General features: G+C 55.0%; 1 protein-coding gene across 8 annotated transcripts in view; it reads left to right on the forward strand.

Annotated features, from left to right (window-relative positions):
• The window catches only part of HDAC7 (histone deacetylase 7), a 243150-nt gene that overhangs the window by 194722 nt on the left and 22798 nt on the right, over nucleotides 1–25630 (forward strand). For all 8 annotated transcript variants that reach the window (XM_075121816.1, XM_075121815.1, XM_048834436.2 and 5 more), the window contains 7 exons: nucleotides 13927–14038; nucleotides 15339–15454; nucleotides 15771–15893; nucleotides 16808–16917; nucleotides 17870–18068; nucleotides 19332–19540; nucleotides 25331–25540. In XM_075121816.1, the coding sequence (XP_074977917.1) occupies nucleotides 13927–14038; nucleotides 15339–15454; nucleotides 15771–15893; nucleotides 16808–16917; nucleotides 17870–18068; nucleotides 19332–19540; nucleotides 25331–25540 (1079 nt within the window). The remainder of the gene's footprint in view (nucleotides 1–13926; nucleotides 14039–15338; nucleotides 15455–15770; nucleotides 15894–16807; nucleotides 16918–17869; nucleotides 18069–19331; nucleotides 19541–25330; nucleotides 25541–25630) is intronic.

Genomic DNA, 25630 nt, shown 5'->3' on the forward strand with positions numbered 1-25630 from the left:
CACGCCCCCTGCCTTTCTGGGGCTGGGGAGGCTGCTGCTCCCGGCGCTCCGGGGCGGCTGCAGTGGCGCTGCCGTGGGCTCTCCCTCCCGGCGCTCCGGGGTGGGGCGGCTGCAGTGGCGCTGCCGCGGGCTCTCCCTCCCGGCGCTCCGGGGTGGGGCGGCTGCAGTGGCGCTGCCGCGGGCTCTCCCTCCCGGCGCTCTGGGGCGGCTGCAGTGGCGCTGCCGTGGGCTCTCCCTCCCGGCGCTCCGGGGTGGGGCGGCTGCAGTGGCGCTGCCGCGGGCTCTCCCTCCCGGCGCTCTGGGGCGGCTGCGGTGGCGCTGCCGCGGGCTCTCCCTCCCGGCGCTCTGGGGCGGCTGCGGTGGCGCTGCCGTGGGCTCTCCCTCCCGGCGCTCCGGGGCGGCTGCGGTGGCGCTGCCGTGGGCTCTCCCTCCCGGCGCTCCGGGGTGGGGCGGCTGCAGTGGCGCTGCCGCGGGCTCTCCCTCCCGGCGCTCCGGGGTGGGGCGGCTGCAGTGGCGCTGCCGCGGGCTCTCCCTCCCGGCGCTCTGGGGCGGCTGCAGTGGCGCTGCCGTGGGCTCTCCCTCCCGGCGCTCCGGGGTGGGGCGGCTGCAGTGGCGCTGCCGCGGGCTCTCCCTCCCGGCGCTCTGGGGCGGCTGCGGTGGCGCTGCCGCGGGCTCTCCCTCCCGGCGCTCTGGGGCGGCTGCGGTGGCGCTGCCGTGGGCTCTCCCTCCCGGCGCTCTGGGGCGGCTGCGGTGGCGCTGCGGCGGGCTCTCCCTCCCGGCGCTCTGGGGCGGCTGCGGTGGCGCTGCCATGGGCTCTCCCTCCCGGCGCTCTGGGGCGGCTGCGGTGGCGCTGCTGCGGGCTCTCCCTCCCGGCGCTCTGGGGCGGCTGCGGTGGCGCTGCCATGGGCTCTCCCTCCCGGCGCTCTGGGGCGGCTGCGGTGGCGCTGCTGCGGGCTCTCCCTCCCGGCGCTCTGGGGCGGCTGCGGTGGCGCTGCCATGGGCTCTCCCTCCCGGCGCTCCGGGGCGGCTGCGGTGGCGCTGCCGTGGGCTCTCCCTCCCGGCGCTCCGGGGCGGCTGCGGTGGCGCTGCCGTGGGCTCTCCCTCCCGGCGCTCCGGGGTGGGGCGGCTGCGGTGGCGCTGCCGTGGGCTCTCCCTCCCGGCGCTCCGGGGCACACGCTGTCCCTCGGGTAGAAGGGGCGAAGCTAGGAGTAGCCTCCCCCAGCCAGCAGTTCATCCGCTGCCCATGCCGCGCCGGCCAATTGTGCTGGCCCGTGGGCCCCCCAAAGCATGAGGCCCAGAGTCATCGCCCCAATTTGCCACCCCCTAGGGACATCTGTGGTCAACAGGGTTACACTGTTGCAAAAAAACCGAATATCATTCTGGGATGTATTAGCAGGAGTGTTGTAAGCAAGACATGAGAAGTAATTCTTCCGCTCTACTCAGCGCTGATTAGGCCTAGTATTGGGTCCAGTTCTGGCGCCACATTTCAGGAAAGATGTGGACAAATTGGAGAAAGTCCAGAGAAGAGCAACAAAAATGATTAAAGTTCTAGAAAACACGACCTATGAGGGAAGATTGAAAAAATTGTGTTTGTTTAGTCTGGAGAAGAGAAGACTGAGAGGGGACATGATAACAGCTTTCAAGCACATAAAAGGTTGTTACGAGGAGGGAGAGGAATTGTTCTTCTTAACCTCCGAGGATAGGACAAGAGCCATGGGCTTAAATTGCAGCAAGGGAGGTTTAGGTTGGACATCAGGAGAAACTTCTTAAACTGTCAGGGTGGTGAAGCACTGGAATAAATTGCCTAGGGAGGCTGTAGAATCTCCATCGTTGGAGATTTTTAAGAGGAGGTTAGACAAACAACAGGGGTGGTCTAGAATAATATTTAGTCCTGCCATGAGTGCAGGGAACTGGACTAGACGACCTCTCAAGGTCCCTTCCAGTCCTGTGATTCTATGATTCTATTTATAGTGTGCAGGCTTGACTAGAGCTAGTGCAGGTATGGCTCCTGGAGCTGGGAATTACACCCCCAGCTCCAGTGGGAGAGCAGCTGCACAGGTTCTGCGAGCTTGGGGGAGAAATGGGACTGCAGTGTCTAGCATCCTCCAGACTTCCTGCACCAAGTTGACATGTCCCCTGGGCCTGCACAGAGCAGGCAGAGGAGCAGTTGGTGCTGGGAGAGTGCGGAGTAATGACATGGGGGAAATTTGGGACCTTCTACATCAAGAAGGGGGAGCTGGCCTGTGTATTGGGAGGACAGGACCTGGCAGAAGGTTCTTTCCTCATCCTCATCATTGCAGCATCTGGGTGCCTTCCAGTCATGTCCTGAGTGACATGACTAGCAGCTGCTGTGTGGGGCTTGTTCTCTCTCTGCCCCCTCACCCAGGGGGAGGATTATGAGTGCAGTTAGGGTGTGTGGGGCTGTTTTGATAGGGTTTTTTGTTGTTGCTCATTTTGTTTTTCTAATGTTTGCCCTGGTCCCTGTTTACATCAGCAGAGGCAGGTTGGAGCAGTCGTTGGTCTTTGGAGCGTGGGGTGGGGAAGGCTGGGATGCTCCTTGGTTGCCACAGGACTTTGTTCTACAGTCTGGGACTGATCCCTGAGGAAGCTCTGTCTCCCCCACAGGCAAGCTTTTCCCTTGTGGTAGAAAGTTACATTGAGCCTGAGGAATGGAGCTGTCAACCATAGCCCTTATCCCGGGGCTTTTGGCTCTTCTACATACCCTGGCCATAGAGCACCTTGAAGATCAGGAATGAGACCTTGAACTTTGAACTCTCTTTTGTGGGAGGCAAACTTAGGGCATAGAGAAAAGGTGTGATGTGCCCGCGGTATCCCGTGTTGCTCAGGAGCCGTGCTACGGGATTCTCTACTACTTGGAGTTTCCTAAATTCGGATGGCTTCCTGCCCCTGTCTGTCACATGGCTGTAATCCAGACAGGTGGTGACAACTGAGTGTGTAAGATGGGACGGAGTCTCCTAGCCAAGTGGAAATGGTAGATGGCTGCCAGTGGCTTCCAGACAGGATGCACAATCATCTTTGATGTCACAATAAACCCCTGAGGCAGTATCCTCTGCTCCCAAGTGACTGGACCACAGTACATCATGGGCCAGTTTTAATACCTAGTTCTGGTACAATTTGGGGACCAGGAGTTGGGTTTGGTGGGCTCTAGTTTGTTTGTCCCAGATCACCCTCACCAAGAGCTCCACTTTTAGTTCAAAATAGGAATAGTGGCGCGCTGGCCAGGATCAACTAGCACCCATTTACTCCAGCCAGCTGGCCATAGAGTGGGCTGAAGACTGGGTCCTCCCTCTGGTGGATGAAGTCGGCCCCTTGTCTGAGAGCAGGAGGTTGTCCCTATGGGGAAGGCTGTTCATGTGGCTGTTCCTCAGGTGCTCCAAACTACGCTGCACCCCAGTGAGTTTCCCCACTCTGTTTGCGGGTTCCCTTTGGGCTGCCAGTGCCTCCTTTTGGGCTTGACGCCGTTCCCAGTGTGATTCTGGTGTGGAACGGTGTTGGAAAAGGGGAACATTTCTTTTAGCTTGATCTCGCCCTGGGTCCCCAGGTTGAGTCCTGATCCCACCTGCCTGGGCACCCTCAGAAGACTGGTTACCAGTCCCAGTTCTGGACCCATACTATCAGACTGGCTAGATGTAGGGCCATGGACACCAACACTTCGACCTCTTGACCCCCAACATTAATATGACTTTAGTCATAGAGTAGGGCCAAACATCCCCATGAATACATCCTACCAGGCAGGCCGCAGGGTCTGCTCTACAGAAGCGGCGGGCTGGGGAAGTCTGTGGCTGCCCCACCCCTGCAAGGAAATGCCTCCTCTCCACCATGGGCACCAGCGCCGGCAGGGAGGGGTGGGTGGGGCCCCAGGGGACAGAACCACTCTGTGCTCCCAAGCTTCAGTGTTCTTCCCCATAGGACTGGGCTGGGAGGGGGAATCCCTGTTCTGCGCTGGCTCAGCAGGGCCAGTGAGTGCAGCCGGGGGGCAGGGCACGGAGAATGGGTCTGTGGGGGATGCTGGGCAGTGGGGGAGGTTTGTGTGTTTTGGAGTGCTAGACAGTGGGGGGGTTATTGGGGGGTGCTGTGCAGTGGGGGTGACCTCTGTATGTTGGGGCACTGGGCAGTAGGGGGTCTGTGTGGGGTACTGGGCAATTGGGTTAGGGTTGTGTGCGCGGGGAGTGCTGGGCAGGGATGATGGTGTGCAGGACTCTGGGCAGCTCTGGTGGGGCTGTAGGCAGGGCGGGGGCACTCGGCATAGCGGGTCCAGGGGAGGCTGGGCATAGGAAGTTGCGGGGTGTTGGGTGGGGGGGCTGTGTGCGCAGCATGGGCCCGCCCCAGAGGGGAAGGGGCACACTGGCAGCACAGGGCTGGGCGAGCCAGTGTGCATCTGCCGGCTGCCGGTTTGTAAACAGTGCCCTTGTACTTGGCTGGGCAGAGTGGGGCTGCTCCCTCCATGTCATGCCCCGTTGCCCCTGGCCGGCCCCTCCCTCCAGGTATTGACCTCCCTGTATCATGCTCCATTGCCCCCATGGGGGTCCACAAATATGTTTGGCACCGGGCCCACAAAAGATTCATCCAGCTCTGGCTCTGAGGTGCGCAATGGGTGGTGTCAGCGGCAGTGAAGGCAGCCGGGCGGGCACATCCCTTTCTAGGGGGCCCATTGACTGTTCTGCCTGGGGGCCTGGAATTGCTGTCCACATGCCTGCATCCTACAGTACCCATTCGACTCCTTCAGAGATTCAGGAGCTATTAATTGCTCTCATATGAATGTCCCAAACCTGAGTCAATAAAGCCCAGCACTTCTGCCCCCATACTGGAACTGGAACTACATAAGCCTTCAGCCCGAGGAGTTCTCCACACATTTCTTTGGAACAAGCATGGGCACAGTTGCACTGCATATGGAGGTGATATTGGTACCTGTGGCCTTCCTGCCCACAAATAAAATAAATTGGGAACCCCCGCTTTCTTTCCAGCTGGGACTCCTTCAGCGGTCAGTCTCTCATTTGTTACAACTGGCCCATTGCTGGTGCTGGACCCTAGTTTTAGTCCCTTATCAAGGGGTTTGGGGGGCCTGAGCTCCCTTCCTTATTGGACCTGATCCATGGACATTCAATTTTCCAGGCTTTCCTGGAGGCACCCAGTATAATTGGAAATCCAGAAAGTTCTCTGCAAGGTATGTATGCCTTCTCCAGCCAAGTCACCTGGTGGCAGCAGACCCACCCATTGTGTCCCGCTGGAAGAATTTGGCAACACTGTTCTGATGTCACCAATTTTACAGTTTATGCTGGAGAAGGAGTTTCTGGTTTCAACCAGCAAGAACAAAAATCCCAGAGTCATTGGGCTGCAGCTCTCAACTGGGAATCTAGAGTGAATGGTTCATGTCAGCATCGCCGACAGTAGCCCTCCTGAGTAAGCCCTAGGCAGTTTAGTATGATGGCTTTGAGTGTCCCATAGTTAATAGGCAGCAGGTTTAAAACAAATAAAAGGAAGTATTTTTTTTAAACAACACACAGTCAACCTGTGGAACTCCTTACCAGAGGATGTTGTGAAGGCCATGACCGTAACAGGTTTAAAAAAAGAACTAGATGAATTCATGGAAGATCTGTCCATCAATGGCTATTAGCCAGGATGGGCGGGAATGGTGTCCCTCGCCTCTGTTTGACAGAGGCTGGGAATGAGCGACAAGGGTTGGATCGCTTGATGATTACCTGTTCTGTTCAATCCCTCTGGGGCACCTGGCACTGGCCACTGTCGGAAGACAGGATACTGGGCTAGATGGACCTTTGTTCTGACCCAGTAGGGCCATTCTTATATTCTTTGCTGCCTCTACCCGCAGGGCACAGAACGCCATCTGGGCCTCTCCTGTTCAGTAGGGTGCGATCTTAGTGGCCCATCTCTCCCAGGGCTAATGGTGTGCCCCAGCCAGCCATTCAGAAGTCTCTAGGAAGGCCTTAGGATTGTCTTCTGGCCCCATTTTGGTGAGAATCATAGAATCATAGAATATCAGGGTTGGAAGGGACCCCTGAAGGTCATCTAGTCCAACCCCCTGCTCGAAGCAAGACCAATTCCCCATTGCTGTCCCTGCGGGTCCCGCGAGTGGATTCCATCTTGCCTGCTGATACTGTTTCAGAGATGGTCTTGGGGGGCAGGTGCAGAGCCAAGGCAAAGCAAGGCCAGGGCACAGCTGTTTCCTTTGATCTTGAAGAGGCCTCACCATCTTTGAGGAGGGCTGCTGCTGCTCTTGCACCCCATTTGCTGTCCTGTGGGAGAGTTCAGTGGGTGAAGCCGCATGAGGAGGAGGTTTTAGGGGGGACGTTATAGCTGTTGTTCCCCCCGCTAGAGGATCCTGTAGTGTGGGAAGTTGCTAGTGGGGTCCCCGTGTCCTTAACATCTGTCCCTCCAGGAGCCATCATGGTTAAGATTTCTCCCTCAGGTGATGGCAGGGTGTACTTGGTGACTGAGGGCCTCCCAGACAGTTTGGGGGAGAACAGGGCCCCAGTCTGGGCACCAAAGTTATTTGGCATTCTCCTTCCACCCTTGATCCTGCTCCCATTTTGGAGGCATCAGCCTTGTGGCTGCTGAGCCCATCGTGGAGGTGTCATTGACTGACACTTAGTGGCCGGGTGCTGGGCCTTCTGGGATGTCCTCCACTGAAGTGGAGTGGTTCAGCCCTGAGCCTGGTTATGATTCAGAACTTGGGGATTGCAAGTCCTCTGGGGGGATTGCTGATGCTGGCTTGGCAGGCACTGGATCTGTTGAAGTGGCACCGGTCCTCAGCATCGAGCCTCTTGACCTCAGTGCTGGGGTTGGGGAAGATGGGTCTGTTAGTTCTGTTGAGCCTGCCATGGTGGCATTGCCCCCCAGAGAGGTTTCACCTGCCTGGACCCTCTCTTTTGTCCATTCATCCTGGAGAAATCCCCCCATAGTCACCAGAGGGTGAGTCCCAGGAGGTAGTATTTGTTGTGCCTTCCTTCCCCCCACCCCCCCCAGGGTGCAGGACTTCCTCCACCTGTGTTGGGGGATGTGGTGGACCGTGTGCTTCAGGATATATTGCAGCGGGCCTCCACGCTAGTTGATGTGGAAGGGGGGAGAGGAGGAATCAGAGCAGGGATGATGCTGGGGGACTGATTGAGGATGACTGGGGGTCTTTGGGCTCTCACTGACTTCTTGGCCCCATCTCTGTCACCGGACGAGCTATGCCGGTTCCTGGAGGCCATACACAGCTTTGGGAGAAAGGCACAGCTTGATCTTGATCACTGGGGTGATTATGATCTCACCCTCAACTCTGTGATGGCCTTTCTAGGGGAGGGCCAAGGGGCGGCAATATAGACAGTACTGGTGGGCCAGGACCTTCCATGGTGCTCTACTCAAATATGGAGTGATGCATGAGTTGTTGCGTGGCCTGCTGGTGCAGGGGATGCCGCCACTGTGGGGATCCTCAACCCCCTCTCTAATGAAGTGTGCCATCTTTGCCTCATTGAAATCCATGGCTGTAGGGTGAGATCATTTCCTACCTTCAGGTGGGGAGGTATTCTGTGATATTCCTGCAGGAGACTCACGTGGACCTGGCCGCCAATGCCAGCTGGTGGGTGCAGAGGGGCGACGGTGTATTTTAGCCATCTCATGATGTCATTGGGTGGGTTGGTGACCCTATTCTCCCCTGGCCTATGGGCTGAAGTATAAGAGGTTGCTGAGGTTGGGTTCGGTTGCCTGCTGTGCCTCCAGGTCTGCATGAAGAGGCTGCTTTTAAGCCTCATTAATGTTTATGCCCCGATACCAGGCCCAGAGCAGGTGCTCTTCTATCGACAGGTTTCCTTCTTCCTTGGCAAGTTGGATCCTCATGAGTGCTTGGTCCTGGGTGGGGATTTTAACACCACCCTTGAAGTGCAGGACCATGTTGGGAACAGGTGCCGAATCCCTGTTAACGTCCTCAAGTTGATTCTTGAACAGCATGCCCTGGGAGACATTTGGCGTGATCAGCACTAGGATGATACCACCTCCTTTACCTTTGTTTGGGTGGAGGTGGTTTGGTCGTGTCACTTCTGGTTGGACAGAACCTACATCTCTCGGTTTCTTATTGCATGAACCCACTCCTCTGACATTCAGCCAGCTCCCTTTTTGGACTGTCACTTGGTCTGTGTACAGCTTGCCCTTACACCTGAGTGACTGAGGCCAGCCAACTGACACTTTACTGACAGCTTGTTAGAGGATATGGGCTTCGTGGGGTCCTTCCAGGGTTTTGGCTGGCCAGGCGGAGGCACACATTCCCCTCAGCGCAGAGATGGTGAAATGTATGAAAGGTGCATGTCAGGCTCTTTTGCCATGACTACAGCTGGGGGACCAGCCAGGGAAGGAACGTGGCAATGGAGTGGCTGGAACAGGAGGTCATGGAGTTGAAGAGGCGCCTGGTTGCTCACCCTGAGAATCCATCCCTCTGTATGGAGTGTCAGGAGAAGTGAGATGAGATTCAAGCCCTCATGATGATTGGGCTTGGCGCATGTTCCTTAGGTTGCATATCCAACTCCTTCAGGAGATGGATCATGGCTCCTGTTTCTTCTGTGCCCTGGACAACATAAGAACATAAGAATGGCCATACTGGGTCAGACCAAAGGTCAATCCAGCCCAGTATCCTGTCTACCAACAGTGGCCAATGCCAGGTGCCCCAGAGGGAGTGAACTTAACAGGTAATGATCTAGTGATCTCTCTCCTGCCATCCAGGAGAGAGGGGTGCCAAAAAAAAATATCACCTGCCTCCTGGTGGAGGATGACACCACTCTTACAGATCTGAGCAGATGCAATAAAAAGGCATGGGCATTCTACAACAAACTTCTTTCCAGATTCAACCAACACCAACACTTGTGATGAACTGTAGGATGAACTCCCAATGGTCAGCGCAGGTGACCGGGACCAGCTGGAGCTTCATAGAATCATAGATTAGAGTTGGAAGAGACCTCAGGAGGTCATCTAGTCCAACCCCCTGCTCAAAGCAGGACCAACCCCAACTAAATCATCCCAGCCAGGGATTTGTCAAGCCAGGCCTTAAAAATCTTTAAGGATGGAGATTCCACCACCTCCCTAGGTAACCCATTCCAGTGCTTCACCACCCTCCTAGTGAAATAGTGTTTCCTAATAACCAACCTAAACCTCCCCCTCTGCAACTTGAGACCATTACTCCTTGTTGTGTCATCTGGTACCACTGAGAACAGTCTAGCTCCATCCTCTTTGGATCCTCTTTGCTTTAGTTGAAAGCAGCTGTCAAATCTCCCCTCATTCTTCTCTTCTGCAGACTAAATAAGCCCAGTTCCCCCAGCCTCTCCTCATAAGTCATGTGTTCCAGCCCTCTAATAATTTTTCTTGCCCTCCGCTGGACTTCCTCCAATTTGTCCACATCCTTCTTGTAGTGTGGGGCCCAAAAAGGGACACAGTACTTCAGATGAGGCCTCACCAATGCCGAATAGAGGGGAACGATCATGTCCCTCGATCTGCTGGCAATGCTCCTACTTATACAGCCCAAAATGCCGTTAGCCTTCTTGGCAACAAAGGCACACTGTTGACTCATATCCAGCTTCTCGTCCACTGTAACCCCTAGGTCCTTTTCTGCAGAACTGCTGCCTAGCCACTCGGTCCCTAGTCTGTAGCGGTGCATGAGATTCTTCCCTCCTAAGTGCAGGACTCTGCACTTGTCCTTGTTGAACCTCATCAGATTTCTTTTGGCCCAATCCTCCAATTTGTCTAGGTCACTCTGGACTTTATCCCTACCCTCCAGCATATTTACCTCTCCCCCCAGCTTCGTGTCATCTGCAAACTTGCTGAGGGTGCAATACATCCCACCATCCAGATCATTAATGAAGAAGTTGAACAAAATCGGACCCAGGACCGACCCCTGGGGTACTCCGCTTTATAGTGGCTGCCAACTAGATACTGAGCCGTTGATCACTACCCAGTGAGCCTGACAATCTAGCTTTCTATGCACCTTATAGTCCATTCATTCAATCCTTACTTCTTTAACTTGCTGGCAAGAATACTGTGGGAGACCATATCAAAAGTTTTGTTAAGTCAAGATATATCACTTTCACCGCTTTCCCCATATCCTCAGAGCCAGTTATCTCATCATAGAAGTCAATCAGGTTGGTCAGGCATGACTTGCCTTTGGTGAATCCATGTTGAGGACCTGCTCCATGATTTTTCCAGGGACTGAGGTGAGGCTGTAGTTCCCCAGATTCTCCTTCTTCCCTTTTTTAAAGATGGGCACTATGTTTGCCTTTTTCCAATCGTCCAGGACCTCCCCCAATCGCCACGAGTTTTCAAAAATAATGGCCAATGGCACTGCAATCACATCTGCCAACTCCTTCAGCACCCTCGGATGCATTGCATCCTGCCCCATGGACTTGTGCATGTCCAGTTTTTCTAAATAGTCCTTAAGCTGTTCTTTCACCACAGAGGGCTGCTCACCTCCTCCCCATACTGTGCTGCCCAGTGCAGCAGTCTGGGAGCTGACCTTGTCTGTGAGTAACGAGGCAAAAAAAGCATTGAGTACTTCAGCTTATCCCACATCATGTGTCAGTAGGTTGCCTCCCCCATTCAGTAGGGGTCCCACACTTTCCCTGCCCTTCTTCTGCTTGCTAACATACCTGTAGAAACCCTTCTTGTTACCATTCACATCCCTTGCTAGCTGCAACTCCAATTGTGCTTTGGCCTTCCTGATTACACCCCTGCATGCTCGAGCAATATTTTTATACTCCTCCTCAGTAACTTCTTGTAAGCTTCCTTTTTGTATTTAAGCTCACCGAAGATTTCTCTGTTAAGCCAAGCTGGTCGCCTGCCATATTAGCTATTCTTTCTGCACATCCGGATGATTTGTTCCTGCACCCTTAATAAGGCTTCTTTAAAATACAGCCAGCTATTCCTCTCACACTGGCAGAGTTCTCGGAAGCCCTCTGTTTGATGCCCACTAGCAAATGCCTGGACATCAATGAGCTGACTGTGGAGTTCTGCCACTCATTCTGGGACATCCTTGGCCTTGCCATCATCTGAGCCAAGTTCCTGGGGTGCTCCATGACGCATAGGTGGGCAATGCTTGCTCTGCTACCAAAAAAGGAGAACCTCCAGGACCTGAGGAATTGGAGCCCAGTATCCCTACTCAGTGAAGACTATATGGTCGTAGCAAAAGCCATCTTGCTGTGGCTGAAGTCCATGCTGGCATACGTGATACTCCCCAACCAGTCCTATGCTGTCCCTGGCTGGAGTTTATTTGATAATCTATATCTAGTCTGGGACTTTCTCTGTCTGGCATGTAGGGATGTTTTGTCTCTCACCTTCCTGTCCCTTGACCAGGAGAAGGGGATTGACAGTATGGACCATGAGTATCTCATGGGAACTGTGTGAGCAATCAGCTTCAGTCCCCAGTTTGTGAGATTCCTCCAGGTGCTGCACGCCTCTGAAGAGTGTATAGTCCAGCTCAACTGGGCCTTGACCAAACCAGTCATCTTTGGTCAGGGAGTGTGTCAGGGCTGCCCTTTGTCTGGCCAATTGTATGCCATTGTTGTCAAGGCCTCCCTTTGTCTCTTATGCAAGCGATTGATGGGGCTGGTGCTCCGCAACCCGGCTTGGAGGGTGGTGTATACCCATGATGTGCAACTTCTGGCCCAGGATCTGGAAGACATGGTGGGGGTGGAGGCTTGCCAAACCAACTACTCAGGGTCCTCCTCTGCCTGGGTCAGCTGGGTCAAGAGCTCTGGCCTGGTGGGTGTCATGTGAGCTGCCTCCCACCTGCGCTTCATACCGTCCAGTGTGGCATAGGTCTGCTACTCTGGGCTTTTACCTATTTTACCTATCCCTCCCCACTAGAAAATAGGACTGACTTGGGGGCCAGGGTGTCTGATGGGTTGTGGGCATGGACGGGGCTTCTCTGGTGCCTTTCCCTTCAGGGGAGGTCGCTGGTTCTTTACAAACTAGTCCTGTCCCTACTCTGGCCCTGGGTCAGTAGCCTAAGCCCACTCCCGGGTACCCTGGCCAGCCTCCAGGGGAAGGTCCTGGAGTTCTTCTGTCCGCAAAAGCACTGAGTCTCTGCAGGCGTGCTGAGCCTCCCGCTGGAAGAGGAAGGGCAGGGCCTGATATGCATTCACACTTTCCATCTCCAGGCCCTGCAGAGGCTCCTTTATAATGCTTGTTGTCTGGCCTGGAGCCAGCTAGGGCACACCTTCCTCCACCTCCTCTGAGCGCTCCGACATGACTGGCAACTCTTTTATCTATATCCGAGAGGTCTCCCTTGAGACTTTTCTGAGCTGCCAGTCTTTTACCAGGATGGTCTCAGGACCTGGAGGTTGGTCTCCACAGTCAGGTCTGTTACGGGCACTAAGGGTGTGCACCTCCTAGATGAACCCCTGTTCCACGCCCACATCTTGTGGCACACACGGTGGAGGTTCTTTCAGTGCACTGGAGGTTGGTCATGGCTGGTGGCACCAAAGTCAGAGACCTCTGGACCACAGTTGATGGGATTGGGTGTACCCTGGTACACTTGCTCAGTGAATGAGGTTGCCCACCCTTCATGTCCCCTGCCATGAACTCCAGGAGGTAAAGGCTGCCCAGCCCCCAGCCTCTATAGCTTTTCTCGAGCAAGTCCTGAAGCAGGGTGTTCCTTGCCTGCCCGTTTGCCTGGCCTTCTGGAGCTTGAGGTCAGGCCCTGGCCCTGTGAGCCCCCCTGGCTGCTTTAAACTGCCCATATGAACTGACTTAGTAGTATCCAGCCAGTCTGTTTCTGAGACACATCATGGGAGCAGTTTGTGCCCCACATTGTTCATTTCCTCACCCTCGTGACCCGCCCCGATACAAAGTGGTGGGACCTGCTGCCATCTCTGGAGAGCAAGGAGCCCCAGTGAGCCAGCCTGTATTCCACCTTTGTGCCACAGTCTGCTGGGGATATAAATTAATGGCTGCTTCGTGGAGCTGTGAGCACAGGAGAGTTATGTGGTTTTCGGACTCCCCTGACATTTGTTCTTCTTGTGGCGAGAGGGAGACCCTGGCTCATGCATATTTACAGTGCACCAGGCCGCAGTCCCTTTTCCGCCTCCTCCAAAACCTCTTGTTGAGGTTCTGGCTGCACTTTTCCTTGCACTCCCTATCTGCGGCCCCACAAGGTTGTAGGACCATCTCATCAACCTCCTCCTGGCGTTGGCCATGTTGGCCATATATCAGTCAAGGAGGACAGGGTTGGACGGGATCTGCAACTGAGAGTGGGGGCTCAATTTTGTGCACTTGTCCATTCATGTCTCTGGGCAGAGTGCCTCTGGGTGGCATTCTTGGACACTTTGGAGGAGTACCGATCCAGGTACTCTATGTGTGCGTGTGCCCATGCCCAGCACAGTGAGGCCCCGATCTCAGATATTGTCGCATGCATGCACAGCACCTTGCACAAAAGGGCCCCAGTCTCAGTAACTCTGTGGCAAGGCAGCTCCTGGCATAGTGGGGCCTCTAGGCAAAGCACTAATGCAGTAATAATGGAAAGCAAGAAGGAGACGATGGAGCCTCAGGGGCCTTTCTCAGAGTAAGCGATGAGACCTGGGGATTATGTAGCACAAGGGGTGGCAGAAGGTTTCCATCCTGGGCCAAGGGTCCACAGCTGGCTGCCCGAGTGGGCAGTACAGAGCAGTAGGGGCTGATGGAGGTGGGGGATTGACTGAGAATCTAATAGCATCTGAGCAAGGCTTGGTAGGGATGTGCTAGAGGGACCCAGCTCTTAGACCTGTGGAGCCAAGTCATTGTGCCCTGGGCATTGGCCACTCAGGTCTGTGCTACAGGCCTGCAGGTGCCCCAGGACAGAAAGTCATGGGGAGGCCGCCCATGTCGTTCTGGGAGCCCTATAGGAGGCTCTTATCAGTTCCCAACCCAGGATGCTCATTCCCCTTCTCCCTGCAGGTGCTGTGGCGAGTACAGTGGTGAAACAGAAGCTGGCCGAAGTCATCCTGAAGAAACAACAGGCAGCTTTGGAAAGGACCAGCAACCCCAGTGGCCCCACCATGCCCTACAGGTGAGATAGTCAACTAAGCACCCCCAACCCCCTCCCCCCCCATGCCGTACAGGTGAGATCGAGACACCTGAGCATCCCCCCCACACCTCCTGCCGCCATATAGATGAGAGAGAGAGACACCTGAGCATCCCCAAGACACGCCCCCAGGCCATACAGGTGAGGCAGAGATACTGGGCTTTCAGTGGAGAGAGCTTGTCTCCTGATGGGGCTGCTGGTGGGGGAAGGCCTACATCTGTCTGTGGGGCAGGGGCTCTCACAGCAGCTGTGTCTGTGGAGCACAGCCGTGGGTGCAGTGATCCTGTGGGGGACGCTCTGTTCACCTAGGTTCCTTAGGACTCTACAGCTCTGGCAGCCCCTCGGAGCTGGATTTTTCTGTGGTTTGCGGCAACCAGGGTGCTCCCTCTAGTGGCCAGACCTGGTTTTATCTGCTCTTCATGGGGACCTGGCAGGCACCCAAAAGTTGGGCCCACTGCTCACACCTGGACAGGCCATCTCTGGGACTGTAGCTAGAGCCCTGCAAATCCGCGGATCGCCGCTTTAGAGCCCCGGGCCATTTTTGCAGATCATGGCTCGGATGTGTATCTAAATGCTGTATCTGTGCAGAGGTCTAACTGTAGCACCTCTGGAGTGTCCGAGCCTTGGATCCACACAGTGGGGAGAGGCACTTCCCATACAGACTGTGGGGGAAAACTTTGGGCAGAGTGATGCACATGTGCTCCTTTCCCGGCGGGACAGTCCAGGCTGAGGAAAACCCAGTACTAGGGGTGGGAGCTGCACTGGACCAAGGAAATTTGAGCCAAGGGCGTCCCAGCATCAGGGGCAGGAAGTGCGCTGGGCCAAGGGTGTCTGAGAGCTGTCCCAGCACCAGGGTTGGAGACTGCTCTGGACCGAGGATGTTTGGGGGCTGTCCCAGCACCAGGGGCTGGGGCTGCGCTGGATCGAGGGTATCTGGGGGCTGTCCCAGCATCGGGTAGGGGCTGCGCTGGACTGAGGGTGTCTGGGGGCTGTCCCAACATCGGGGCAGAGGCTGCTCTGGGATAAGGGTGTTTGGGGGCTGTTCCAGCACCAGGGGTGGGGATGCCCTTTGTTGGGCTGGTGGGATTTTGAGGACCAGGAACAACCCCAGTGCCAAGAAGCTGCGGGCAAACTTGGTGGCATGGTGGGGCCAGGCTGTACCAGGCTTTTCCGGGGGAATGCCAGTGCTGTAGGGCTGAGAAAAATCCTGGAGCCACGGGCCACTGGAGCCAAGGGCCGCTGGAGCCAAGGGCCGGTCTCTAACCTTGCTGCTACTTCCCTGCAGATCACTGGAGCCCCTGGATACTGAAGGCCCTGCCCCTCCTGTGCTCAGCCCCTTCCTGCCACAAGTCCCCAACAGTTCCATAGACCCTCCGGAGCACTTTCCTCTGCGGAAAACAGGTAAGGCCATGCCATGCTGGCTTCGTGCCCATGCACGCAGGTGCGACCGCAGGGTGGACTCAGCCCACCTTCCCAGCCTGCCTTCCTCCTGGCCTTCGCTTCCACACACAGCAGGGCCTGTGTCCTGGCAGGGAGGTGAGACTGGCACTGGCTCGGGAGTGGGAGGAGGTTGGGCTGGCGCAGGGGTGTGCAGGTCTGAAGGTGACTTTGCGACAGCCCCAAGGGTCATGCCTGAGCCCAACAGGCCAGTGCGGCAGCACTGTATCGATGCCATAGCGCAGGGAGACCACTGACAAACAGCCTTGTCTGCCCACAGCATCTGAGCCCAACCTGAAGGTGCGATACAAGCCCAAGAAGTCGGTGGACCGGCGTAAGAACCCACTGACCCGCAAGGAGAGTGCACCCCCTTCCCTGAAGAGGAGGCCAGCAGAGGCCATTGGTGAGGGTCTCTTGGGGCAACAGTAGGAACTTGGGGCTCCAGGGAAAGCAGCTGCTGCACACTAGGACCCCGCATAAGCCCCGCACCCGAGGCTCCGTGCAGGGGGTCGCACATGCCAATGGAGCTTCAAGGGCGCTCAGTGCACAGGGATGGTGCTACCCCATGGCAGCAATGCTCTTTTAAGGCAGCCTCAGGCCAGGTGTGATGTGCTAATAGCCATGCAGGGCCAGACCCAGCCAGTGGGGAGGGCAATGCTGGAGCTGCGCAGGGCTATTTCTCTGACCTGTCAGAGACTTGAGGGATTAATGGGCCCAAAGCAGTCCCAGCAAACGATACCTGCCCAGTTCCCTGGCCATGACTGCTTGACCCCTGCTGGGAGAAGCAGGACATACCCATGTGTGGCATTTGACCTGGGGGCGGGCACTCTTCCCACTAGCACAGCTGGGTAGATGATGGCAGACTCCAGGGACTGCCCCAAGATTGCGCACACTGCCCTGTCTCGGGGCTGGATGCATAACCAGGTACAGTCCCTGCCTCTGGCTGGTGCACTGCCAGGAGTATGTGCTCTCAGGGCATGAGCTGTCCTTGCCTGCCCACCTGGGCTCAGGCAGCTGGTCAGGGAGAGCGCTAAGTCCAGATGGAATTGAGTGTCACCCGGCTGGCAAGGGCAGGGCAAGGGCACTGTGCAGGAGCCAGGAGGGCAGCAGCGGGCTGGTATAGCTGGGAGGGGTGATGTAGCCGTGAGGGAAAGCTGCACACAGGTTGTGTCCCTGTGAAAGGAAGCTGGGGTACCTGATGGGAGAAAGGGTACAGAGAAAGCAATGTGCATGCAGCGGTGAAGGTGCCAGGCCACCTTGTGCCCTTGAGTCCCTTCATCCTGCCACTCTCCTGTCTGACTTCTCTTCCCTATGCAGACTCGTCCCCCAGCAGTAGCAGCACCCCTGTGTCTGGCTGCAGCTCCCCCAACGACAGCCTCCCAGCGGAACATGGAGTCCCCCCCGCTGGGCCCAGCATGGCCCACGAGGTACGAAGCCTGCAGGCCTGTTGAAGGGAGCCAGGAGCTCAGGACATGCTGCCTTGGGTGGGGTCACTGGGGCAAGCTGTCCCTGGGGAGCAGCATGGGCTAATGAACTCCGCAGTTCTGTCCCCAGATCTCTCATGGGCCCCGGGGCCTGGAGCCAGGACCAGGCAACTTCCCCTCCAGAATTCCCACTTCCTTGAAAACTAGCAGCTAAGAATTAGTCCCAGCTTTCTGGGCCCTGCTACCCTCCCTTCCCCCCAGTAGCTGGTGGCACCCCACCCAACCCTATTTCCCCCTGGCTAGTCACCAGCCACCCCACTGCTGCCCTGATGCCCTCAAGGTCCCCCTACTGTTCCCTGTCTTGCACTGTGTCCCCCTGATGCCTTCTGGTTGGTAGTGCTGTCTTCCCTGCTTGGGTCCTTGCTGCCACCCTTTGCTGGCCCTGGTCATGTAGCTCCTGCTGCCCCACACAGCTGTGCCATGCCTGGAGACTAACCTGCTGTGTTTGGTGCAGGCGCCACTCGCCCAGCGCCTGATGATGCAGGAGAGCTCGCTGGCCCAGTTAGCCCTGCAGAGCACGGCCTCCCTTCCAGCCATCTCGCTGGGACTGCCAGCTACTACCAGTGCCCGGGTAGGTAGCCGGGTCATAAGGGACTCCGGAACCCTGCTGAGGGCTCATGCAGGGCAGAGAGAGCCCAACCCCCCTTCTGAAGTCCAGGATCGCAGCACGCGCAGGTCATTGAGCAGCAGTCCTGGATGACGCAGCACTTCATGGATTTGCAGACCCACAGCCCCCCCCCCCCCCCCCACCTTGGGACACAGAGCCAGGGGGATCCCTTTCCTCTACACTCTGCCAGTGCCTCTGTCAGGCCCTAGGTCCCCTCCTAGGCATCACAGTCCGCTCCTCTACCCCCGCCTTGGTAGGCTGCTGATGGACTCCCTGTTCTCTCTGCAGGGCGACGCAGACCGCCGCTCCCTCTCTGGCTTGGCACACCGGGTGCCAGTGCTGAATGGGCCTGTCCTCTCGGGCACCCACTCATCCATGTTCATACCAGCTGGCTTGGAGCAGCATGAGCCTGGAGGGCCTCTGTCCCCTCGGCTTCAGCCTGTCATTATTCTTGAGTCCTCGGTCACCCACGCACCACTTGTGGCAAGTACGTATTGCTCCCACTTGACCAAGGGTCCTGGGGCTGAGGCTGCAGTCCCAGCACCAAGTGCAGCTCAGAGCCCTGCTGGCATGTACCTGAAAGGGGCTCTAGGATCTCAGCAGATTTCCTGCAGTGCTGTATGAGACCCCCTGGCATCCCTGAGAACTGGTCTATGCTTAACAATCTCCCTTCTGACCAGCTGGCATGTGAGCAGAAAGGTAGCTAATGCTGCTATGGGATTCCACATTGTTAGGTTTCAGAGTTAACACTCATGGAAATGCCTTGGGAAGCTGCTGGCTGTCAAGCAGCCGGCACACTCAGGCAGACACCTCTGCATAGCTCAGCTCCGAACCCTGCTGGGATTTACTCAGCTCTCAAACTGCAGCCAAGGGCGGCGCTGACTTGTCATGAGGGAGGGGGGTGAGTGTTCCTTTACCAGATCCCAATCGCTTCCCTCTGGGCTTCCCTCTCCATGGCTCACCCACCCCTCCTGCTCCAAGTGTGAAGCAGAGAGGGCAGAGCGGGTGAGGGGCAGCCAGAGCACTCCCCTAGCCACCGCAGGCTGCACAATGGCAGGGCGGGGGGGCGAGAAGGGTGGGAGCTGCGGCCAGCCGTAATGCGAATGCCCTCTGCTACTTACCTCCCGGCCTGACACATGCTGCACTTGGGGCTGGCACCTGGCTGGATTTCCAGCTAGCCTACAGGCCAAGGCCCGCCCCGCCACGCTCTGTGAGAACATGGAGCTCACCTCCCGCCCCCTCCCCCAGTGAGTCCCAGGGAGATTCCCCTCCCCCAGGGAACACCATGGAGGTTTCCCCCTCAGCCCCCATTGAGAACCATGCAGCAGCAGGTGCTGGGCATTAGCCAGTCTGTCCTTGGGAAGTGCTTGCCTATGGTGCCCCTGGAGCATGGGTTCTCAGAGCTGTAGTGGGCCCAGCAGGAAGCCCCAGAGCTGACGAGATGGGAGAAAGGGGAACAACTGTACCGGGGCCCCCCAAATCGTCTGTAAGGGCTGTATAAATAAGTGAAATGGGAGGGGGTGAGTCCCAGCAGACACAATGATTTCTGTCTGTGGGGCTGCACGGAGCCCCAAAGGGCAGTGGTGGGGCCTGAGCTGCAGCACGGGGCAGGCCAGGGGTCACAGGCCAGGTTAGGGGTTGATAATGCCAACCCCAAGCCCAGGCTACTTGAGATGCTCTGGCAGCCATTCCTGAGCACCTGGTGCTGCACCCAGCTCCAGCCCTGCTTCACCAGTCTCTCTCCCCGCAGTGCCAGGCCTGGGGACGGTCCCGTTCCACTTCGCCCACTCACTCATCCCCACCGACCGGCTGTCGCTGGCAGGCCACCACAAACCACTGGGGCGGACCCGCTCTGAGCCCCTGCCCCCCAACCCCAAGGCCATCCAGCAGCAGCTGGCGTACCAGCAGCACCATGCCCAATTCCTGGAGAGACTCAAGCAGCAGACACACTTGGGAAAGGTAAGAGGCTAACGGGCATGCAGGCTGGGGAACACCACTGCCAGGGCAGGAGGGCGCCATGCTGGGCAGCACCTGGGGATTGAGGGCACTTCAGGTGCATGGCGGAGTAAGGCCCATGTGGCACTCAGCACCCAAGCTGCCAGGCCAGGGCACTGGGTGGCGGCACTGCCCGCAGACACAAGCAGTTGCTTTGCCCTCCCTCAGTCCCAGGAAAGCGAGTGAGCTCCCTGGCGTCTGCTGCTGCCAGTACAGCTGCCAGCTAAGCAGTGTTGGAGCCCCTGCATCTGCGGTACCTGTATAGAATCACAGAATATCAGGGTTGGAAGGGACCTCAGGAGGTCATCGAGTCCAACCCCCTGCTCAAAGCAGGACCAATCCCCAACTAAATCATCCCAGCCAGGGCTTTGTCAAGCCTGACCTTAAAAACTTCAAAGGAAGGAGATTCCACCACCTCCCTAGGCAACCCATTCTAGTGCTTCACCACCCTCCTAGTGAAAAAGTTTTTCCTAATATCCAATCTAAACCTTCCCCACTGCAACTTGAGACCATTACTCCTCGTTCTGTCATCTGCTACCATTGAGAACAGTCTAGATCCATCCTCTTTGGAACCCCCTTTCAGGTAGTTGAAAGCAGCTAGCAAATCCTCCCCTCCTTCTTCTCTTCCGCAGACTAAACAATCCCAGTTCCCTCAGCCTCTCCTCATAACTCATGTGTTCCAGTCCCCTAATCATTTTTGTTGCCCTCCGCTGGATGTTTTCCAATTTTTCCACATCCTTCTTGTAGTGTGGGGCCCAAAAAGGGACACAGTACTCCAGATGAGGCCTCACCAATGTCGAATAGAGGGGAACGATCACATCCCTCAATCTGCATGCCACAATGCTCCCCCATCACCCCCACACAGAGCTCCCCATGTCTGGTGTACCCCCATGCCACAGTGCTCCCATCACCCCTGCAGAGAGCTCCCCCCCCATCACCATCCAGGGTACACTCGGCCCACCCACGCAACACTCTCCCTCATCACCAACCCTGCACAGAGCTTCCCCCATTACCCCAGATGGCATGCAGGGAGGGGTATCTCACGCCACCCCACAGAGTGCTCACATCACCCCCCACCCCATCACAGAGTTCCTCACATCAACCTCTGAACACAGGTGCCCCCACCTGGCGTTCCCGACCCCCGCACAGCTCCCCCCTCACCCCGTCACACAGAGCTCCTCCCATCTGGGTTTTCCCATCCCCGCACAGCTCCCGCCTCACCCTGTCATACAGAGCTCCCCCACCACTGGGGTTCCCCATGCTGCAGTGGAAGGTGAAAACCCCCCTCTGCCAATCTGACCCAGGGAAAACCCCAAATATGACAATCAGTTGGACCCTCAGCATGTGGGCAAGACCCAGCAGCCAAACACCTGGGAGAGAAGTCTCTGTAGTAACTCAGAGCCCTCCCCATCTAGGGTCCCATCACTGGCCATTGGGGATATTTGCTGCTAGCAGTCGCATATCAGGCACATGCCATTATAGACAGTCTCATTATCCCATCCCCTCCAGAAACTTCTCATGTTCAGTCTTGTTTGTTTTGTTTTCAATTTGTTTTTTTGCCCTCACTGCTCCCCTTGGGAGGCTGTTCCAGAACTTCCCTCCTCTGATGGTTGAAAATCTTCATCACATTTCAAACCTAAACTTGTTGATGGCCAATTTATAGCCATTAACACTCTAATAACTTCTCCCCCCCCCCCCCCCCGTATTTATCCCTCTGATGTATTTATAAAGAGCAATCTCTCCACTCAGCCATCATTTGATTATGCTGAACAAGCCAAGCCCTTTGAGTCTCCTCTCACAAGATAGATTTTCCATTCCTCGAATCATCCTTGTAGCCCTTCTCTGCACTTGTTCTAGTTTGAATTAATCTTTCTTAAACATGGGAGACCAGAACGACACATAGTATTCCAGATGAGGTCTCACCCTCTAATTTTTCCCACCCATTTGTGGAATGAATTTTTTCATTTTTTCATTCATTCACAAAATTCATGTGGTGGGGGTGAGGCCGAGGGGATCAGAGTGTGGGAGGGGGCTTAGGGCTGGGGCAGAGGGTTGGGGTGCGGGCTCTGGGGTGGGGCCAGGGATGAGGGGTTTGGGGTGCAGGAGGGTGCTCCGTGGCTATGGCGGGGAGAGAGGACTCCTCCCAGCTCTCTCTCCCCGCAGCAGCACGTGGGCTGTGGGGCTGGGGCTGCAGGATAGGCGCCCCTCCCCCAGCCCTGGGGCTGGGGGAAGGCCACTCCTGGGTCTGGGCTGCTCTGGGGTTGGGCTGCGCTGCCATGGCCACTCCTGGGCCACACCAGTCGCAGCTGGGGTCGCTCCAGTCACACTGCCCCAGCAGGTCCGGGTCACAGGTTGCGTTGGGGCTGGGGGAGGGGCACCCCGGCCGCAGCAGGGAGCGGGTACAGCACAGGGAACCAGAGCGGGTTCCCTGAGCACCTGTGCAGTGCTAAATAGGCTGCTGCACAATTGTGCAGCTTACAGGGAACTTAGGGTCTCACCAGTGCCTTGTATAATGGTACTAGCACTTCCCTGTATCTACTGGAAATACCTCACCTGATGCATCCTAGGACTGCATTAGCCTTTTTCACAGCCTCATCACATTGGTGGCTCATAGTCGTCCTGTGATCCACCAATATGCCCAGGTCTTTCTCCTCCTTTGTCGCTTCCAACTGATACTTCCCCAGTTTATAACAAAAATTCTTGTTGTTAGTCCCTAAATGCATGACTTTGCACTATTAAATTTTATTCCATTTCTGTTACTCCAGTTTTCAAGGTCATCCAGATCTTTTTTCAGAGTAGCAGCCATGTTAGTCTGTATCCGCAAGAAGAACAGGGACTTAGAGACTAACAAATTTAGAGACTAACAAATTTATTTGAGCATAAGCTGTCGTGAGCTTCACGACATCACTTCATCGGATGCATAGAATGGAACATATAGTAAGAAGATATATATATATATACATACATACAGAGAACATGAAAAGGTGGAGTAAGATGCTAATTAGTTAAGATGAGATATGATCAGCAGGAGAAAAAAACTTTTGTAGTGATAATCAAGATGGTCCATTTAGACAGTTGACAAGAAGGTGTGAGGATACTTAACATGGGGAAGTAGAGTCAATATGTGTAATGACCCAGCCACTCCCAGTCTCTATTCAAACTCAAGTTAATGGTATCTAGTTTGCATATTAAATTAAGCTCAGCAGTTTCTCGTTGGAGTCTGTTTTTGAAGCTTTTCTGTTGCAAAATTGCCACCTTTAAATCTGTTACTGAGTGGCCAGTGTTCTCCTACCGGTTTTTGAATGTTATGATTCCTGATGTCAGATTTATGACCATTTATTCTTTTGCATAGAGACTGTCCAGTTTGGCCAATGTACATGGCAGAGGGGCATTGCTGGCACATGATGGCATATATCACATTGGTAGATGTGCTGGTGAACAAGTGCATCCCTGATGGCATGGCAAATGTGATTAGGTCCTATGATGGTGTCACTTGAATAAATATGTGGAGAGAGTTGGCATCAGGCTTTGTTGCAAGGATAGGTTCCTGGGTTAGTGGTTTTGTTGTGTGGTGTGTGGTTGCTGGAGAGGTGAAACTAACAGGCCTGTAATTTCCTGGATCACTTTTTTCTTTCTTAAAAATAGGAACTATATTAGCAATTTTCCAGTCATAGGGTACAACCCCTGAGTTTATAGATCCTTTAAAAATCCTTGCTATTGGGCTTGCAATTTCATGTGCTAGTTACTTTAATATTCTTTGATAGAGTTTATCTGGACACATCGATTTAGTTCCATTAAGTTGTTTAAATTGGACTTCCACCTTGGATGTGGTCATTTCTATTTCCATATTGTCGTTCCCATTAGCCACCCTGTCACTGCCCCTAAGCTCCTCGTTACCCTTATTAAAATTGGAGACAAAATATTCGTTTAGGCCTTGGGCCATGCCTAGATTATTTTTAATCTCCAGCCCATCTACATGCTTAGCAGCTCCACTTCTTCTTTCCTTGTTTTCTTTTTATTTATTTGGCTACAGAACCTTTTACTGTTGGTTTTAATTTCCTTTCCAAAGTCCAGCTCTGCTTGACTTTCGGCAGTTTTCACTTTCCCCCTACGCTTTCTGCCCTCCAAGAGGTTGCTTTCCTCGCTGATCCTTCCCACCTTCCATTCCTTGTAGGCTTTCTGCTTTCTCTTAATCAGCTGTTTCAGGTACTTGGACATCCAGCTTGGTCTGCAACCCTTCCCCACAATCTTTTCCCCCTGTCCTCGGGATGCAGGCTTCAGAGAACTTTTGAACTTTGATTTAAAGTATTCCAGGCCTCCTCCACATTCAGATCCTCGAGTTCTTCAGTCCACCCCACTTCCCTAACTAATTCCCTTCATTTTTTAAAGTTTGCGCTTTTCAAATCAAGGCCCTTAGTTTCAGCCCTAATTTTGTTTATCTTTCCATTTAGTTTAAAGTGAATTAGCTCTTGATCACTCAAACCACAGCTGTCTCCTGCAACCAGCTCTTCTATTCCCCTCACTACTCACCAATGCCAAATCTAAAATGGCGTCACCTCTTATAGAATATCAGGGTTGGAAGGGACCTCAGGAGGTCATCTAGTCCAACCCCCTGCTCAAAGCAGGACCTATCCCCTATTAAATCATCCCAGCCAGGGCTTTATCAAGCCTGACCTTAAAAACTTCTAAGGAAGGAGATTCTACCACCTCCCTAGGTAACGCATTCCAGTGTTTCACCACCCTCCTAGTGAAAAAGTTTTTCCTAATATCCAATCTAAACCTCCCCCACTGCAACTTGAGACCATTACTCCTTGTCCTGTCCTCTTCTACCACTGAGAATAGTCTAGAACCATCCTCTCTGGAACCACCTCTCAGGTAGTTGAAAGCAACTATCAAATCCCCCCTCATTTTTCTCTTCTGCAGACTAAACAATCCCAGTTCCCTCAGCCTCTCCTCATAAGTCATGTGTTCCAGACCCCTAATCATTTTTGTTGTCCTTTGCTGGACTCTCTCCAATTTATCCACATCCTTCTTGTAGTGCGGGGCCCAAAACTGGACACAGTACTCCAGATGAGGCCTCACCAATGTCGAATAGAGGGGAACGATCATGTCCCTTGATCTGCTGGCTATGCCCCTATTTATAATCCCAAAATGCCATTGGCCTTCTTGGCAACAAGGGCACACTGTTGACTCATATCCAGCTTCTTGTCCACTGTCACCCCTAGGTCCTTTTCTGCAGAACTGCTGCCTAGCCATTTGGTCCCTAGTCTGTAGCGGTGCATTGAGTTCTTCCGTCCTAAGTGCAGGACCCTGCACTTATCCTTGTTGAACCTCAGATTTCTTTTGGCCCAATCCTCCAATTTGTCTAGGTCCCTCTGTATCCTATCCCTGCCCTCCAGCGTATCTACCACTCCTCCTAGTTTAGTATCATCTGCAAATTTGCTGAGTGCAATCCACACCATCCTCCAGATCATTTATGAAGATATTGTTTGCTCAGCAACTGTTGGATGAAGAAATCTGTCGGCTATCACGTCCAGGAAAGTCTGGGCCCTGCTGTTATTGGTAGCACTTGTCCTCCAACCTATGTCTGGGAAGTTAACGTCTCTCATCATCACACAATTCCCACTAGTATTTATTTCATTAAATAGATTAAAGAGGTCTCTGCCCATATCCAGATCAGATCCTGGGGGTCTATCCCAGGGGAGCCTCTGGTAGCTTTCTTCCCCAAAGTGATTTTGACCCATCCCCCTGCAGCTCATGACCAAGTCCAGTGAGAAGTCTCGTCTGCGGCAGATCCCCTCCTCGGAGGACATGGAGGCCAAGGAGGGGCTCCCAGAGGGAGTGAGTGAGCGCGGTGACCAGCCTAGGGGCCGAGTGGAGCTCACGCGGCCAGGGGTCAGCACAAAGGAGCCTGAACGGAGCCCAAAGCTGATGCAGCCACAGGAGGAGCTCGTCTTGCAGCAGGTACCTAAGGGCTGGCAGGGATCAGGGCACCAGGAGTGCTGGGCACAGCACCAGCCTGGAGCAGCCCTCACTTCACTGGCCATGGGGAGT

The sequence above is a fragment of the Caretta caretta genome, chromosome 20, assembly GCF_965140235.1.
Source record: "Caretta caretta isolate rCarCar2 chromosome 20, rCarCar1.hap1, whole genome shotgun sequence".
Classification (NCBI taxonomy): Eukaryota; Metazoa; Chordata; order Testudines; family Cheloniidae; genus Caretta; species Caretta caretta.